Source organism: Elaeis guineensis, chromosome 12, assembly GCF_000442705.2.
Source record: "Elaeis guineensis isolate ETL-2024a chromosome 12, EG11, whole genome shotgun sequence".
Classification (NCBI taxonomy): Eukaryota; Viridiplantae; Streptophyta; class Magnoliopsida; order Arecales; family Arecaceae; genus Elaeis; species Elaeis guineensis.
The window spans coordinates 8,585,331-8,604,274 of NC_026004.2; the positions used below are offsets into that span (position 1 = coordinate 8,585,331).

Consider the following 18,944-nt stretch of genomic DNA (forward strand, 5'->3'; position numbering starts at 1 on the left):
CCAGGGATTTTGCTGATTTGCTGGCCCGGGCCGAAGGATACGCCCGAGCGGAAGAAGCCTTCAAAATGAAGGATGAAGAAACGGCGAGGGAGCGGCAAGCGGGAGACTCGAGTAAGCCCGCAATTGAAAAAAGGCCAAAGGAAGCTCGGCTGCGTTCTCGCTCCCCTCCTGGGCATAAGCGCGCCCATACTCCACCACGGGCGCGCAGGCAGAGAAGCCTGGATCGCGGGGTTCGACGGGGTTCCCCACCAGGGAGATTCCGCAACTACGCCCCCCTCAACGTCTCGAAGGCCCAGGTATTGATGGAGGTCAGGGAGCAGCTCCCTAGGCCAGAGAGGATGCGCACACACCCCGGGAAGCGCAACCCCAACAAATTCTGCCTCTACCACCGCGACCACGGTCACGACACAGAGGAATGCATCCAGCTCCAAGACGAGATCGAGGAGCTCATTCGACGAGGTCGACTCGACAGGTTCATCCGCCGCAGGCCTGAGGGTAGAGGAGACCGGCCAAGGGCCCTTCCGCAGCCTGAACCGTCAAGAAGGGAGGAGCAACCCGGGGACCGACCTCCCATCGGGACCATCGACTCCATCACCGGAGGGCCTCAAAGAGGAGTATCTCAAAATCGGATGGGGGGAGAGGCCTTACAACGCTCTGATGTGCCCCCACAGCCATGTCAGGAACAGGAGGAGAACCTCGTCCTGACATGAACAAAGTCAAAGGCCCGGTTCTTTTAGAGCGGATGGGGGGAGAGGCCTTACAATGCCCTAATGTGCCCCCACAGCCATGTCAGGAACAGGAGGAGAACCTCGTCCTGACATGAGCAAAGTCAAAGGCTCGGTTCTTTTAGACCGGATGGGGGGAGAGGCCTTACAACGCCCTAATGTGCCCCCACAGCCATGTCAGGAACAGGAGGAGAACCTCATCCTGACATGAGCCTTTTAGATCGGATGGGGGGAGAGGCCTCACAACGTCCTAATGTGCCCCCACAGCCATGTCAGGAACAGGAGGAGAACCTCGTCCTGACATGAGCAAAGTCAAAAGCCCGGTTCTTTTAGACCGGATGGGGGGAGAGGCCTTACAGCGCCCTAACGTGCCCCCACAGCCATGTCAGGAACAGGAGGAGGACCTCGTCCTGACATGAACAAAGTCAAAGGCCCGGTTCTTTTAGACCGGATGGGGGGAGAGGCCCTGCAACGCCCATATGCGCCCCCAGGAGGAAAACCTTGCCCTAGCTTAAGCAACTTCGACCGGTGGTAAACCCAGCCCGGACTCCTACGGGAGCCAGGCTCCGTCGCCGACATCGACTACATGACAGCTCCATCCGGACTCCTACGGGAGCCGGGCTCCGTCACCGACATCGACTGCAGGACAACTCCGCCCGGACTCCTATGGGAGCCGGGCTCCGTCGCCAACCTCAACTGTCGGTAAGCTTCGTCCGGACTCTTACGGGAGCCGGACTCTGCCGACAGCAGCAACTGCCGGTAAGCCTTGTCCGGACTTCTACGGGAGCCGGACTTCGCCTATGACTTTGATTGCAGGAAGACTTCGTCCTGATTCCTACGGGAGCTGGGCTCTGTCCACGATGCCAAGGAAGGCTCCGCCCGGACTCCTACGGGAGCCGGGCTCTGCCCGCAACATCAACTCCGAGAGGACTCTGCCCGGACTCCTACGGGAGCCGGGCTCCGCCTGCGACTCCAACCTCAAGGGGGACTCCGCCCGGATCCCTACGGGAGCCGGGCTCCGTCGCCAACTTCAACCGCCAGTAAGATCCGTCCGGACTCCTATGGGAGCCGGACTTCACACCTAACTTTAATCGCAGGAGGAATCCGCCCGGGCTCCTACGGGAGCCGGGCTCCGCCCACAACTCTAACTTTAAGAGGGATTCTCCGTCCGGACTCCCACGGGAGCCGAACTTCGCCTCGGCTTCAGCGGAGAAAAACTCCAAGCGAAAAAGGAAGGCAATGGATCGCAACAGTGACGACTGGAAAACAAACAGCGCCCGAGGGCAACAGAAGCTCGAATCCCCGAATTCAAGCCCTAGGAGGGACCCCAGGCCCGAATGGCCCCGAGCGGACCTGCAGCCATTGACGAAAAAATGACAACCGAGTATCTTCGAACGGCGTAAGAGTCGAAAAGGAGCTCGGCAAATAACAACCCTACACGGATAAAAGAGGTCGTCGATGACCTTAGGACGACGTGAAAAAGAAAAAGAAGAAAAGGAGGAAGAAAGAGGAAAGAAAAATGAAGAAGTTCGACAGACAACTATTCGATGCAAGATGCAGACAAGGTATCAAAATCTCCTTTTCATTTTTCAACTAACAAGATATACGTTACAAGACCCGGTGGGTCAAGAAAAAAAAAAAGATATACATCATCGCAAGTCTCGCGAACACGGTTCGGAAAGGATATACCGGAGGCCGCTCCAGGCTGCCAACTCCTCTCCCCGTCTCTGTCCTTCTCAGCCGCGTTCTTCAGTGCGTGTAACGGACCTATCGGCTCTCGCTCCATCTCCGAAGTCCCAACCCTAGGGGGAAAAGGGTGGGATAGATTTCCGGGGGCGGTAAGGGCAACGGCAGCAGTGACGAAGACCTGTTTCAAGAAGAGCCAGAGTCACCTTGGAGGCAGCGGTGACACCAGAGATATGCTCCATCTCCGAATGCTCCGCGACAGCCGCCATCCAAAATGCTCCGGCAAGGTCGGCATGCGCTACTTCCACCGCCCCCGCAACGAGCTTTACTGCCCCACCGTCGACGCCGACCGCTTCTGGTCCCTCAGCCCCGACGGCATCAAAGATCCCGCCACAGCTTGTGACGACAGCTCTGCCCTCTTGACCGGTATCACCCCGCCTTGCTACTCCGAAATTCTCGGGCAGAATAACTTTACCGACGGCCCCCGTTATTAAACCTCTGTTGTTGAAGAAATTCTTCCTTGAGCCCCCTTTGAAACGACGGGGATCCTCACCGGCCGCTGTTCTCCTCCTCGCCTTCCTCCAAGCCCTAGACATCCCTTCAAGGATGGCCTCCGGGGTAGAGGACATGGTGTGGGAACCCCTTAGAGAAGAATTGGGGGGCTGAAGACGGCAAGGACCGGTGCGAGAGAAGTAGCTGAATAGCTAGGCTCTCAGGCGAAAGAAAGGTGCCGTCTTCTCGACAAAATGAAACCCCGAAGGAAGAGTAGGGGGTTTAAATAGCCAGCGGATCTTGGCGCAGTTATGGCAGCGGGTGTACCTAGGCCAACTGATGCATGCCACGTGTTCCGCATGTCCCCCTCACCGATATCAAGGATTGACCGTTCGCAAATTTCCGTAGCGCGATGCTTGGGATCGCGTTTCGGCGGGAGTTCCAAAAAGACTCTTCAGGTCACCTTAACCAGAAAAAGAGCTCCGACATGCACACATTTAATGCCAAAATATCTGGGAGCGGCGGTGCGCAGGATTCGAGGGGACGGCTTCGGCTGTGCCCATCTCTCTCTGTACTTCCTTCGTTCGAAATTCAAACTCGGAAGTAGGGGGACTGGTGTTGGGTATAAAATACCCACAGCCGAAGTCCTCAGCAGAATCGGCTCCAGGAGGTCCGTCCGGACTCCTACGGGAGCCGGACACCGCCAACAACATCAACCACAAGCAGACTTCGTTCGGACTCCTACGGGAGCCGGACTCCGCCAACAACTTCAACCGCAAGCAGACTTCGTCCGGACCCCTACGGGAGCCGGACTCCGCCAACAACTTCAACCGCAAGCAGACTTCGTCCGGACCCCTACGGGAGCCGGACTCCGCCAACAACATCAACCGCAAGCAGACTTCGTCCGGACTCCTACGGGAGCCGGACTCCGCCAACAACATCAACCGCAAGCAGACTTCGTCCGAACTCCTACGGGAGCCGGACTCCGCCAACAACGTCAACCGCAAGCAGACGTCGTCCGAACTCCTACGGGAGCCGGGCTCCGTCCTTAACATCAGCTGCCGGTAAACCTTGTCCGGACTCCTACAGGAGCCGGACTTCGTCTTTAACTTTAATTGCAGGGAGACTTCGCCCGGACTCCTACGGGAGCCGAGCTTCGTCCTCGACCCCAGCGGCTGCAGACAGACTCCGTCCGGACTCCTACGGGAGCCGGACACCGCCAACAACTTCAACCGCAAGCAGACTTCGTCCGGACTCCTACGGGAGCCGGACTCCGCCAACAACTTCAACCGCAAGCAGACTTCGTCCGGACCCCTACGGGAGCCGGACTCCGCCAACAATTTCAACCGCAAGTAGACTCCGCCCGGACTCCTACGGGAGCCGGGCTCCGTCCTCAACATCAGCTGCCGGTAAGCCTCGTCCGGACTCCTACGAGAGCTGGACTTCGCATCTGATTTTGATTGTAGGGGATTCCGCCCAGACTCCTACGGGAGCCGGGCTCCGCCCGCGACTTCAGCTCCGAGAGGACTCCGCCCGGACTCCCACGGGAGCCGGGCTCCACCCACGACCCCAACCGCAAGGAGGACTCCGCCCGAACCCCTACGGGGGTCGGACTCCGACCGCTGCCGACCTTCAGCCGATGGATCTACGCCCCCTGGCAGGCCACAATAACGGCCACGATCCTGCTCCACTTCCTGCGGCGGATTCCGCGCAGCTCCATCACTCCCTGACAGGCTGCAGTAATGGTCGCAGCTCTGCTCCACTTCCTACGACGGATTCCGCGCAGCTCCACTACTCCCTGGCAGGCCACAATAATGGCCACGATCCTGCTCCACTTCCTGCGACGGATACCGCGCGATTCTCCCATCCGCTGGCAAGTCGCGACAACAAACGCCACCCCACTTTCCACGGCAGACTCCACGTGGCACGCCCCAGTGATAGCCACGGGTCTACTCCACTACTCTTCGCAGCAAATTCCGCCTGACCCTGGGCAGCCATCTGCCGGACGGTTACAGGCATTGCTATCAATCTGCTGCCCCCTCCGTCTATAAAAGGGGAACCCAGATACGTTATTCTATAAGCTCTAGTTTTTACCTAAAACTCTGCTAAATTCTCCGTTCGAGTACTCCATTCTTGTTGAGGCAGAGAACTGACTTGAGCGTCGGAGGGTCTTGCCGGAGCAACCCCACCTCCGGTTCAAGACTTTCTTTGCAGGTCCCGACGGCGACCGCGACTTCCCCGACTCCAGCTTCTCCGGCGCAAGCGGATTTTTGCACCAACAATATTTAAATTAATTTAGTTATTTAAAATAATTTTTTTATTTCAATTATAATTACAATTTTTATTTCTTAAAATTGAAAATTACAAATTTTGTTTTTCAATTAAAATAAAAATTTATATTTTTTTCAATTCTATTTTTTTCCTTTTTTTAGGGTATTTTTTATTTTTTATAACATTTTTTTCTTTTTTGAGATAATTTTTTAAAAAATAATTTGAAATGGACAACGTAATTTGAAATGATATTTTTTTATTTCAATTAATGTTAAAATTTTTATTTTTTTTAAATTTTAATTTAAAATTTTCTTTTTTTTCACATTTTTTCCTCATTTTTTCACTTTTTTATGCATTTATTTTTTTATCAAAATTTAATTCAAATTAAATTTTTAATTTTTTTAATTCAAATTTATAATTATATAATTTTTCTATTTTTTTCATTTCTTTCTGTTTTTATAAAATTTTTTTAGGCTATTTTTTTATTTCTTTCAAATATTTTTTAAATAAATTAATTTGAATTTGAGAAAGTAATTTGAAATGGTATTTTTATTTCAATTAATTTTAAAAATTTTATTTCTTTTAAATTTTAAATTATAATTCTTATTTTTTTTAATTTTTTTTTAAATTTTAATTTTTTAATGATATTTTTTATTTTTTTAATTTTTTATTTTTCTGAATATTTTTGGCAAGAATTTGAAATGATGTTTTTGAATTCAATTTAAAATTTTTATTTTTTTAAATTCAAATTTATAATTTTTATTTCTTTCACATTTCTTCCTTTTTTTTTTTCTTTTCCTATGATATTTTTAATTTTTAAAATTTTTAAAATTTTTGTTTAGACATTTTTTTAAAAAAATAATTTGAAAAAAAATCATCTAAAATTATCTTTTTTATTTGAATTACAAATTTAAATTTTTATATTTTAAATTTCATTCAAAATTAAAATTTTAATTTATTTATTAATTTAAAATTTTAAAATTTAATTTTTTTCTTATTTTTTTTGATTTTTTTTGGAAAAAAAATAGAAAACGTAATTCAAAATGATTTTTTTTTTTTCGGACTATGTCTACGTGGAAAAAAATGAAGAAAAAAATGGATGATGTGGCAGGAAGAAAATGTCATTTTTTTTTTTACATTATCTTTATAAATAAATTAAATTTTATATTATTTATATAAATATTTTTTTTTTTATATTATTTAAGAAAAGAGCTCCCGACGAAGAGGTGCAGAGACGTACCGCGTCACGCCTCTCTCGCTTTTGCTCCTCGATTAGATTTTTAAAGTAAAAACAAAAAAAAAAAGTTATTGCAAGCTCTGCATGCGCAGCCACTCGTACTGCGGTGGGCCATGGTTGAGTGGAGCGCACGATAAATGGGACCGATGCGCAAACAATAGACGACTGATGATGTGCACCAGCATGATTGTGGGATAATAAGTTCACCCTTTAGCTTCGACTCTATCCTGCAAAGCCAAAGAAGACTTGTTCTCCAAAAAGTGAAGGAAATACAAAAAAAAAAAAAAAAAAAAAAAAAAGCTGAAATAAACAAGAAACAGGATCACGGAGGGGAGGGGGGAGACTTGTTCTCTTTAATCTAATTCGTATTAAAAAGATAAAATGCATTTGATGTGCAACCACAATCAAAATTGAAATGGCTGCATCCTTCAATAAATTTGATTTATAATAAAAATTAAAATTAAAATTATATATATATATATATATAGCATAGATAATTAAAAATTAAATTTTAAAAAATTAAAATATTTTCATTCTCCTGAAATCAGAATAGAAATCCTCTAATTCAAATAATTTAAATGATAACCACACATTTTCATTCCATTTCAGTGTCCAACTCCGCCTAATCAAACCAATAATACCTCATCACATGAACATCCTAATCAAATAGAAAAAAAAAGATTTTTTGTGCACGTATGCACAGATACGCGCACAGATACATATATATATATATTTTTTTTTACAGATATACCCATACTATCTAATGTCGTTAAAAAATAAATAATGAAAAATTAAAATAACTGAAATACTCTAACAGCCAGAGACATCCAAAAAATATTTTTAAAAAAATTTATATGAGTATACACATAAATAGCAACTATGAAAGATATTTATGTTAATTCCCATATCAAGAAGAGTGGAGACTCAACAAAATCTATTAAAACATAATAAAAACTTGGCTAAAATTTGCCAAGTCCTTCGTGATGCAATCGAATTGATAAGTCAAAAGAAAAATCAAATACTATTTTCTTTAAGATCTTAATTTAGCCAAGTTGAAATATTAGACGGTCATTTTGGTAACTCCATTCTCCTGTTTAATTTTGGCATAATTATCATTGTTGAATCCATAACATTTATATATTCTTTACTATTTTGAAATATTCAAGTATACTAAAATTAAATTATTTATAGAAGTTTAGATCAATGAGATGGTTTTTAGTAATTTATGAATGGTGAGTTATTCGTTTATTCAAATGAGAATTTCACAGAGATATCATAATTTATTTCATAAAAAATGATGTCAATATAAAATCATATGGTCTAATAATCTTGATTTTTGCATCACCCTCCTGAATTTAGATTGATTGAATTATCTTCACTGAAATTGACTTCTGCCATGTGAACATATACCTCAAAACTTGGAATTGAATTATTGTCATTTCATCTCAAAGTCCAACCAGCCTTTCATCTTCGCGCCACAAATGACCTGCTTACTCTTTGGTCAATTTCAATGTCCCTTTCACCATAAAACATCCAAAACTTCTTATATACATATGATGGATAATAACTCACAGATCTACGATGGTCGATCATAGCACAGCCCTGCATGTAAATAATGTCAGAAACTTCCTTGCACAACAAGAATCTAAGAGTGAAAATCCAGTTTCGCACTTCAAATATTTAATTTAGCAACAGGGGACCTTACACTGACGAAGACAGAAAGTACAGTAATAACTAAGTCTGGTGGATTGCAATATTACAGAAAGAAAATAGAAAAATTTTCCAGCTAGCTGCCAATCCATTCAGTTTTTGTCCATACCAAAATGTCCTCAAACTCAGCTGAAGACTGCTTGGTTCTAGTATTTGACATCTTGGTAAGCAAAGTGTGCCATAACGCAAACTCCAAAAGTGCGACATCATTTAGTATAATATCTGCAAATCAGCATCACCATGTTTTAGTAAAAATGTATAAGAAGAAATTCTTTAAGAGCAAAGTTTTTTGCATTGAAGTCTATGGGAAAAAAGAAGGCTCCCTGGCATTGGTTGTGGAAATAATTAAAGCATAATACATGCACCACTAACCAACGCATACACATAAGCTGCCAGACATCAAAGTTATCCCATTAATTTATGGATGGTCGGTGCATATAACAAATACACAATATGCAATCATAGCTCTAGGTCAAACGTGTATAAATTATTATGCCCCCAACGATGGTCGCTTTGTAACATTGTATGGAGGCAACTTGTAAGGAATGATTTAACTGTGTTATCTATAATGAAAAAATATAGAATAATTATCAGTTACCTCTATAAGAGCTTGGAGCTTGATGTGTCTTGCAACTTTCCAGCACTGGCAGGATGCAGTAATACTCTGAAAACTGAATATGGACAACCGAAAAAACGCAAAAGGTTTTGGAGTCCCTTTTCTCCACGCCAAGCATTCAGTGAATTTATGCGGTTGATGTAAGTTCTACCTTCATAGATATAATAGAGCTGCTGCCACAACAATGCACTTAAACCAATCTCCACAGACAGGCATGCAAATGCCAAATAAATAAGAACAAAGCCTCTTGCTGAGAGGCGCAGCGCTGAGCTAGCTAAGGCCGCAATGATCTCCTTTGCAAACCTTGCACCACTCACATCGTGGAAGCCAGTTGAGCCAAGTGTTCTAAACTCCAAAGGAGGCCACGTATGAGACCCAGCAAATGATGTCATCAGAACAACATAAGTGCAACTAATGATTGCAGAGATGAGGAATGCAATGAAAAACCGGTGGTTTGCTGCTCCTACGCAATTGCCTATCTGAAGAGAAGGTAAACCATATAAATGGATCTGCATGAACTCCTGTTCTTATCATGATTACAAATGTGATGTAGTTTACTAGATTAATTAGTTTTCACTGCAACGTTACATTCATTTTAATTTTATACATGAACATATAATCAAAAAATATACAGTCAAGCAAATCTAAATACTAAAATGCTACCACAGTTATATGATAACCATAACCATAACCAAAAAGTCCCATCCATCTGTTCAGGAAAAACTATCTTATAGATCAAAATCTGCTCCAATCAAATGTTGCATGCTCTAATGCCTTTCTAAATCTCTAATTAGAAGATTCATCTAGGTTAGTAAGATTTTCTCTACCATGAATACTAGAGGTGAATATGGATCAGGTGCTATCCATCTGGATTTGTTTCCATTTCCAAATGTATCTGGACATCAACATAAATAGCACCAACTAATATCCATATCTTTATTTGTATCGATCAAAGAAAAGTGGATGATATACAATTATCATACCCGTGCCCAAATTTCCCATTTCATTTGCTATCCTATTTAATCTCTTATAGCTCTCACAAACTTCAAAGGGAACAGAATAACAAAATCAACGTCTTTGTTTCAATTTATCTTCCATATAGTGACATTTTTTATTTGATGACTCATAAAATTTAACTGTCCAATTTATATCCACATTTACATCCACGTTCCCAATATTCAGTTTGTATCCATATATGTTTAAAACAAATATGAATATAAATTGAGCATCCAATTAATGTCCATATCCATATCGTATTTGGCATACTGATATGGATATACTTATAGTTGATCCATTTTCAACCCTACGAGAAATGAAATCTTCCACATAATTTTGTCTCTCTTCACATGTCCTAACAATAGGTTTTATCACTTGGTACAACCCTTAAACTTCCTTTCTTGTACAAATATTAACTCTATCCAACTTAGTTATAAAGCATCTATAACAATATCTGACAAAAACAACACAGAACACCAATAGAGGCTCTCCTTGTACATGATAACACCTTATGGATCTTATCCACTGAATTTTAAAAAAATTCCCAACCTAGGTTCGTTTAGTGCAAGGCACTTCCAAATCTTGGGATGACCAAGTGACATCCAATTAATGTGTTGAGTCTTAAAGTAAACCAATCCCTCAAAGAAACTACGAGCAACTCCAATCAAATATTCCAGAGTCTGATAGAAATTGGAACAGCATGAGACTTGCAAGTCAGATCTTTAAAAAAAGTTGCCAGAGTTAATCACCTTCATGGATCCATGAAATGACACAGTAATCACATTTCCACTTCAACAGTCCCTTTTCATTAATTTTGTTATTCACCACAGGCCCATGTGCTGCAACATGTCATTATTTTATTTCTGTCTGTTCCACAATAAAAGTTTGCACTTTTGCATCCTTTTAAAAGCTGCCTCTATCTCAAGCAGTATTATTTTAAGTCTGTCTTCCATGCACTGATCTGTGCCTAACCTAACAGCTTCCAAAATATCCACAGGACCCATAAATGCACCTGCCCAAGCACAGTTATAAGATTCTAAGTTCATAATTATAAGGTGAGGAAAATGGGAAAGAACTAGCTGGTCATGGTTGGATCAATCCATCATCTTCTATTACGATTCAGAAAAATTCAGTCCAATAAATTTCAACAGTGGAAGAAGGGGCAGTAAGTAACCATTTCACTTACAAATGGGCAATGATGATCCATGTCCAACACACACATTCTACATGAACGGCAATGATGTGCTCCTGGAGGCTTTGGCTTTGCACAGTAAACACAAAAAGTGTAGTTCTCTAGGTCACCTTTTGCCACAACATGAAAACTACCCCAGAGTATGTTTGGTGGTGAGCCAGCAGACCTAAAGGCTGCCAGGCAGAAACTAAATATGGTACTGACAGACAAAATGGCTGTTATTGTGGAGTGGAAAATCCCACAAAAATAGCTGACTGAGAAAACAACTGGGTATACCGCCCAAACACCAGCACCTGTCATGAATAAAATGCCAGACAAAAAAAATATACATGAAATAACTTAATGTAAAAACTGGATGCAGCATCAAAAAACTTAACATCCACATCTTGATGTTTAAAAAAAAAAAAAATGCAAACAAGAATTTACTGATCAAACATGTAAAGCAAGTGAAGAAAGAAATGACTTTGCAACTTACATATCACAAATAACACGAAGATGAGAAGAACAGTAACAAAGAAGCGGTCCCGCACAAGTCTCCAACGAGAAAAGCATATACTATCAGGTTTCCTCAAAGCTTTGTTTTCGTGAGTTATTGCTCCACACCATCCACACTTGAATATAGTTGAATCAGTTTCAAGAAGAAGGTGCAACCCACAGCCCCAACATGTTGTCTCATGATCCTCTGATATGGATGCAGTACAGTGCCCTTCCTACATACAAAGACATTTCATGTTTGAAAATAAGCTCCATTATATGAATGTACTTGTCATCGTACATAAAAGAACTAACATCTTGAGCCTTGGAAGGCAATTCTTTATTGAAGACAATCCAGCTAATGGTCAAGCAAGAATCAGCATTGAGTCTATTGTTAGCATACCAAGAAACTGGCTGTGCAAAGTCATGAGCGAAAACAGGGCAATCAAGTGAAAAAGTCAATACATTTTAGCTCAAGCATAATTCTAGATATCCCTTAAAAAGTAGTCCAACCATGCAAATTTGGTTAAAAACAAATAAAAAAGTAAAAACTTGATTCATGCCTGGATTGAACCAATTAGCTAAGGAGACCACGTGGTTACTAGAAATGTACCATCTATGTTGTATTAGTTATTGTTCAATGTTATTATTTTCCTTTGTTTAATGCAGTGAAGTCTACATGCTATTGATTCTCTGATGAGACTTAGGGCTTGCCCTTTGGTCTTGGCCCCTTCTTTTTTCATATACATACTTTCGCCTTCTTATGATATTAATTACAAATTTTTTTGGTGGCTCAGAACAGATCATGTAATAGAACGTTCCAATACGATCTAATCTAAAATTATGTCTAGATTCCAAAACCATTGCAAAGCCAAATATTGACTACAAGATTTCAGTATTTTGCTGCAGTAAGACCTATGGAATAAACACTACGAGTTACAAACCGTTTGTGCATGCTACCAAGTTACAAGGGCCGATAACTGACATTTACACATTAGGCTGCAGAGGCCAACTCAAAGTGGAAATTACCAGATGAAGCCCCTGAAAATTTGGCATTCATCCAAAAAAAGTGTCTAAAGGCCACACCAATCTGCAATCCTAGTGCCTAATACTAGATGAGACCACAAACAAGACAAACCCATGTTCAGAAACAACATCAATGAAAAGTCAACATGAGATTAACTTGCTTGAAGGTAGGGTGCCTGACAAATTGAACTAACAAGAGGTTGGCAATGTCAAATAATTATCTCCACTCAAACTTGTAAAATCCAACTGATTATATTGGTGAAACTAAACATAGGTTATATTAGTGGCCCTGGTCCAGTCAACAGAACTTGGTTAAAACTTTGACCAGTTTGATAGGTCTTACCTAGGTATTATGACCTCACTTGTTCCTAGGCATTATGTCATCTTGGTCGCAAACTGTCTTCGATACAGAATACAGTTATTCAGGCATTATAATCTATGCAATGCTCATTCAATATGTCCTACTCTTGTTTTGTCCCCAGCATTCTGAAACTTCATACAACATCAGCAGCCTTACTCATGTCAACTCTCCAGCAAAAAAGCTCCACTTCATTCATACACTAAAATTACGTCGAATGTCTTCATAAATTCTTCGTGGACAAATAGACGTGTTCTAATTAATTACGAACTGTATTCCACATGTTAAAGGCTTCAAAAGAGAAATTACAACTCATTTAAGATAGGCGTGTCTTCCATAATCATGAAAACAAGATAAAAAAATAAAATTAGTAGAAGAAATCATTCAAAAGGAATTTATAGGGGGGAAAAAAAAAAGATTGTATAGGATCCAGGAGACATTCTTATCAGCTCAAGAATCAAAAGAAAGAAGAAAAGAAATAGGAAAATAACTGCAGGCAAAGCAAAAACCGCACAAACTTTGGATCACCCACGAATTACACGGCGAACACTGTGGATTGCATCTTTATAAAGAGAACAAAAAAGTCGAATTTCCAGTAGTTTTCCACCGCCCAAATATGGTAGAAAGGCAAGGAACCAAGAGAAAAATATCCACAATCAAAAGCCACAGCTCAGCTAATTAGATTCTCGATCCTACATTAGTAGAGAATTGAGAAAAAACCCCATATCAATAGAACCCTAAAAGGAAGACAAGAATAGAATCCATAAACAGAACCGCAGAGCACTAAAGGAGCGAGAGAGATGATACCTTGACCGTTTGCTCATCATCCATTGGATGTTCTGGGGAAGAGATTCTCACGCCGTTTTCCGGGCAGCTGGAATTCCTTCTGCGGGAAGTACAAGGGAGGAGGAAAAGGGAAAGGAAAGGGTAAGTTTCCAAGCAGTTTTTTTTTTTTTTTTTTTTCCCCAAAGTTTCGAAGGAGATTTGCCGGATTTTGAATTTGGATACGTCCTGCTTGGTTCAACTCCGTTCAGTAAAATATTTTCGATTTATTGGATCATTTGAGTCGGGCAGGTCATGCATGATCCAAATCCACCACACTCCATTCTTCTGCACTTAAATTGAAAAATAATAAAATATAGAACTTTCACTACTTTATTTCTAAAAGGATAACAAGTTAAAAATATAAAAAGAATATTAATTTGCAATTTTATCAAGGTTTCCAGGAATCAAGTTCCGGAGCAGGTCGGATTCTAGATGGATCCGATCCATTTACAGCCCCGGCTCCACCCGATTCATTATCGGGTGCGGGTTATATGGTGGGTCGAGCGAAATTATCTACCATAGTAGTATCCTTTCATCTCCTTCCTCAGAACGATTGGATAAGGGAAGGCTTCTCTTTCCCCATGGCGCTTCCCTACACCTCGGTCCCTCGTTTCCAACCTTGTCGCCTTCAAACAAAAGGTTAACTCCTCCTCTTTATAGTTTTGCCCCACTAATTGTCTAACTGTTGTTACTTCTCATGGTCATGTGATCCTCTTTTTTTTTTTTCTTTTTTCAGGATTCTTGCATGGAATCGGCTCAGTAAGACTTTCTGTAAGTGTGCGTTCTTGGTTCCAACTCACGTAACATTCCATCTTTCTGAAGTTATAATATTTTGTTGTTTTATGGAACGTCTTATGATTGAGCTAAAAGTTGGAATGTTTGCACACATTACCTTAAGACTGCGGTAGATGATTGCAGTTATCAGGATTAGATTTCCATATTAATATCACTCAATATTGAGTTTCTGAACAGATTTGCTATGGGCTTGAAAGTTTCCATTGCTTTTAGTTTATCTTGCAAATTCTTGAGATAAGGTTCCATATTAATTAAGGTCAAAGCTAACTTAAGCTTGGAAATGGCAATGAGTTCTCTAAACTGAAAATGATAAAGAATTTATTGACAAAGTGGGTGCAATTTCCAACGAGTGGTGGATATTGTTGATCTTGCAAAAACTGACAACGGTGTGGATTGGGATTTCAACACCTGATGTGTTTAAACGGGGTTAAGAAAAAGGTTGATAGGTTGGACTAGAGGGTTCTCTCCTCGTGTCATACTTCATCAAGGAAGGTTCAAATTATTTCCTTTTCTTGTTTAAGCTTTTAAAGATGCTTGCTCAGTACGTGGCCTTAGTTCCCATAGCCATTCATGGATGAATTGAATGGGGCCTTTCATGCAGGTTATATTTCCATGCTTGAGATAATTTCAGGCTTTAACTTATATCTCAGGACCAATAACTGGCCATCAATCATATTTTTGTTTTATTTATCGGAGCCACTGGATCTCCTGATGTTTCATCTGTTATTTTTTTGCACTTATCTATTTTTGCTTGACGATTGCAATTACATTTGATTACATTAATGTTTTTTTTTTTTTTTTACTTTAACTTGACATGACATGGAACTCGGGAATTCTCAATTGAATGAATATCGAGAATTATCGCCACCACCATCACTGGGCATCATCATGTCCCCATACTAAAGGAAAAAAAAATCATCAAAAAAGAGAGAGAGAGAAAGAGAGAGGAGAAAAGAGTTTTTCTAAGTTTAAGACTATAATAATCTTTATAAGCTTGTTCAGCCCCTGGAATTATGCTGAAATTGTTATGGTTGTGGGAGATGAGCATGGAGTGCTTTGGTATACTTGGTTAGATCAAGAAACTTGTTCATCCACTTTTCTGAATAGAAGCAAGTTCATATTGTATAAACGCATGATTAAGTGGGTCTCTTTTCTTTTTACAGTTAATGGCTTTGAAGGCGAAAAATATTAAGGTTTCCAAGGCAATTGATTGAAAGGAAGCTAATTTCAATTATTAGTAGAAAGAAGGTGGATTTTAGGGGCTCAGACTGGTGCTTTTGGGACCAGGCAATGGGTTTTGTCTGGTCACTCTTCAAATAGGACATACTTTGTAATACTCTGTAAATCTGGTTGTTTGTCCCGTGTTGTGCCTATGACCTTAGCAACAACGTCAAATTGCATGGGATTGCTTTGGTTCAAGAATGCTGCTGTTGTTAATCAGCTTGAACTTGAAAGGAAGTAGCAAGTAAGCCACCTTTTGAAGTACATCAAACACTGCTTTGCTTCTGCTTCTCTCTAGTTACAGTTGTAAGGCCAACTCTGCAACAACAAAAACAGTTCCATTATGTTTCCCTTTCTCCAATTTTTGCATAAAGATGGCCATCAAAGTTTTATGTTTCGGGTGTTGGAGGGGGATTCACAAAAAAATGATTTAAAGCATACTTGGTCTGGGTAACAAAATCCCTTGGTGATGAATTAGACTGGTGGGGCACGTTAATTTTGCCCTTTTCGCAGGTTATCAGGGAGTACAAAATACATGTATATAGACAAGGAGATGTTGCAGCTGATTGTTTGACCAATATGGGGAGATCTCAATGGCATGATTGGTTTTCTTCATGATGTAGAACTACGTTGGTATAATGACTGTATGGCTATACCGGCATTTATGCTGTTGACTGTGGTGTATAACCATTTACAATAATATAAACAAAAGACTTGGGCTTGGCTTCAGTAACTGGAGGGGACAAGATCATAGTGCTGTGTGTGAGCTCATAGATGTTGATGAAACTGCTCGCTCCATAATTTGTTTGAAAGTTCGTGTCTGCAGTCAGCCCTCACCTCTTGGTGTATGCATATGGTTCACAGCACATTTCAAGTGGTCCCTTTTCAAATCACCTTGCTTTGCATTGTAGAAACTTATTTTTCTGAGTTGCTGAAATTTACTTTAGGAACACATACTGATGAATTGCTGACATTATAATCGACAGGGATTTACAGAAGGCTTAAGAAGCAGCAAATTATGGTGCACTTCAAGGAACACAAGTGCCTGCTTGGTATCACAATGTTCAGTGGAATGCAATCATCTTGTGATGCTTTGGCCATTGGTCCAGATTTATCCAGATGCCTGCAAACACCTGAACTGCTTGCACCTGAGAGCTTACAGACAACCATCTCCAACTACTCGCAGGCTTTGGTAGTAGCAGATCTAGACCCATCTACAGCAAAGTTGGCAATTGGGATCACAGGCCCCTTCCTTTCAGCATTTGGCTTTTTATTTATCGCACGAATAGTTATGTCTTGGTATCCAAAGCTCCCAGTGGGGAAGTTCCCACATGTCATTGCCTATGCACCCACAGAACCACTACTCAGAATCACAAGGAAGCTGATACCTCCTCTTGGTGGGGTGGATGTAACCCCTGTGGTCTGGTTTGGATTGATTAGCTTCTCAAACGAAATATTAGTCGGCCCACAAGGGTTACTTGTGCTCCTGTCTCAACAAGTTTAGACAGTAGATGTGTATGCAAAGATGTTGTTGAAAATTGCTCACACAGAGTGCCAATACAAAGTGTTGTAAACTGATGAACCAAATTTTGATTATCTTAATTCATTGAGAACAAAGTCTGTCCAACTCAATGTTTTCTATGAGTTTGATTCTTCTTTCAGTGCAAGACAAACAACCAATGATCTAACCGTCAGAACAAAAAAAAGAAATGTTGACAAAGTAAATTATTCTACTTCAATGCTGGCTCGTCTCTTTTTGATGGAAACGGTCAATGCTGGCTCTTCTCAACCATCATATATCAGCCACAAGAAAGTTACCAGTTAAGGAAACCTGCAATCAAGAACATGCATTAGAAAAGCATAACCAACAAGCTATTTTGCATCTCTGTGTAGGCATAACCAAATATAAATCCATAAATGGACTGCTGAACAACAACGGAACAACCCATAATTGGTCGTTACCTTTTCGCCCAACTTGAATGGAGGAAGACCTCTGTAAGGGCAGCCATTGCACCGGAATGCATCCCCAAGTCCACACTGCAGGATTAACATCACAAAGCAAGATTGTGTTGGTACACCAGACATCATGAGGATGCCATTGTTAGCAATTATAACTTAGCTTGTCGTTGCTACTTACATTGCCACATGCAGACTGAGGATTGTTGATCTGCTCTGCGGTCAGCCCCAGCTTCTGCACTTTCTCCTCTGCCTCAGCTCGACCACAAACACGGTTCTTGCAAGCTTTCCTTGTGCTTCCAACTTCACAATCTCCAACTGAACAGGATCAAATAACTGTTAACATCTTCTTTAACAAAAAGAATCATCAGAAGATATGTAACCAGGTATACTGGGATTGTGAATTGAACCAGGTGGTAGCTGTGGTTTCTTCAAGTCTTCCTCAGTCAAGAGACTATCTTCATCAATAAGATCTGATTCATCGTCAATTTGAATCTTGGGAACAGTCGTTACTGCTCTTTTAATGCGGAAAGATGACCCAAAGGTATATCACCCTTTGAGATCTATATCACCCTCGACATCATTCTTCGCAAAGTCAGTAGCGTCCACTGCCTTGCCGCTATCCTCTCCTCCATTCGCGGAGATGGTATCCCAAAGATCATCGTTATTGTACAACGTCAACATCGCCGCATCCAACTGCAATACCACCATGCCCATCAACAGCAACATTGGAGGACAGTGCAGAGGGAGTTACCGGAGAGGACGAAGATGAAGAGGGCGGGGGTGAGGGAAGGGAGGAGTTGAGAGGAGTTTCATGGGAGCCGGCGGTGGCTTCCAAGATGGTGGTGAGGAGGAGGGGATATTGGGGTGGGGTTAGGAATGGGGAGAAGAGAATCATGGGAAGGTATGTATGAAGAGTAGACCAAGAGGAGGGAGGAAAAGGGCACTTTAATCTTTTAATGCCTGTTTGTCGATGTCATCCGAGGTCATGTAAATTGCAGGGTCATATTGATCCATAATGATTATTTGATTGTCTTGGCTGCAAATTGTTCAAATTTTAGGATTCAAGTGTGATTTCTTAAAACTCGGAGGATCAAAAATATGTTTTTATTTCTTTTAAATAAGAAGAGGCAACATTTGTTTTTTTTTTTTTTTGCAATCCTCTCTTATCAACATTTAGTGATAAATTATATGGAATTTAAATTTCTAAACCTTTTTACTTTGTCACCAAGAATTAAAATCTCCACCGTTAAACATTGATTAAAATAATTCTCCATCTAGCAAAGCAAAAGGACTCGGATGAAATTTTTGAACTGAGAAAAGGAAAATGATTTTAAGGCTTGGATCTAAGAGAACCCTCCAAT

The 18,944-nt window shown here is 41.3% G+C and overlaps 3 protein-coding genes across 3 annotated transcripts; 1 reads left to right on the plus strand and 2 right to left on the minus strand.

Annotated features, from left to right (window-relative positions):
• Positions 1-8,057: 8,057 nt before the first annotated feature.
• Positions 8,058-13,781, minus strand: LOC105055412 (protein S-acyltransferase 11). The gene is made up of 5 exons (XM_073246291.1): positions 13,591-13,781; positions 11,401-11,635; positions 10,920-11,218; positions 8,720-9,216; positions 8,058-8,343 (listed from the first exon to the last, which is right to left on the minus strand). The coding sequence occupies exons 1-4, from the start codon at positions 13,612-13,614 to the stop codon at positions 8,722-8,724; spliced, it is 1,053 nt and encodes a 350-aa protein (XP_073102392.1). The 5' UTR covers positions 13,615-13,781; the 3' UTR covers positions 8,058-8,343; positions 8,720-8,721.
• A 231-nt stretch (positions 13,782-14,012) lies between these two features.
• Positions 14,013-17,256, plus strand: LOC105055518 (protein COFACTOR ASSEMBLY OF COMPLEX C SUBUNIT B CCB3, chloroplastic-like). Its single transcript, XM_073246299.1, has 3 exons — positions 14,013-14,247; positions 14,345-14,379; positions 16,611-17,256. Exon 3 carries the CDS (start codon positions 16,643-16,645, stop codon positions 17,126-17,128), a length of 486 nt encoding a protein of 161 aa, XP_073102400.1. The 5' UTR covers positions 14,013-14,247; positions 14,345-14,379; positions 16,611-16,642; the 3' UTR covers positions 17,129-17,256.
• On the minus strand, positions 17,190-18,123 carry LOC105055413 (anamorsin homolog; the record flags this gene model as incomplete). Its single annotated transcript, XM_010937214.4, has 4 exons — positions 17,190-17,455; positions 17,587-17,661; positions 17,762-17,898; positions 17,991-18,123. Coding segments are annotated over 4 exons (384 nt in total), but the record flags the coding sequence as incomplete, so codon positions are not given.
• Between the last annotated feature and the right edge of the window lie 821 nt (positions 18,124-18,944).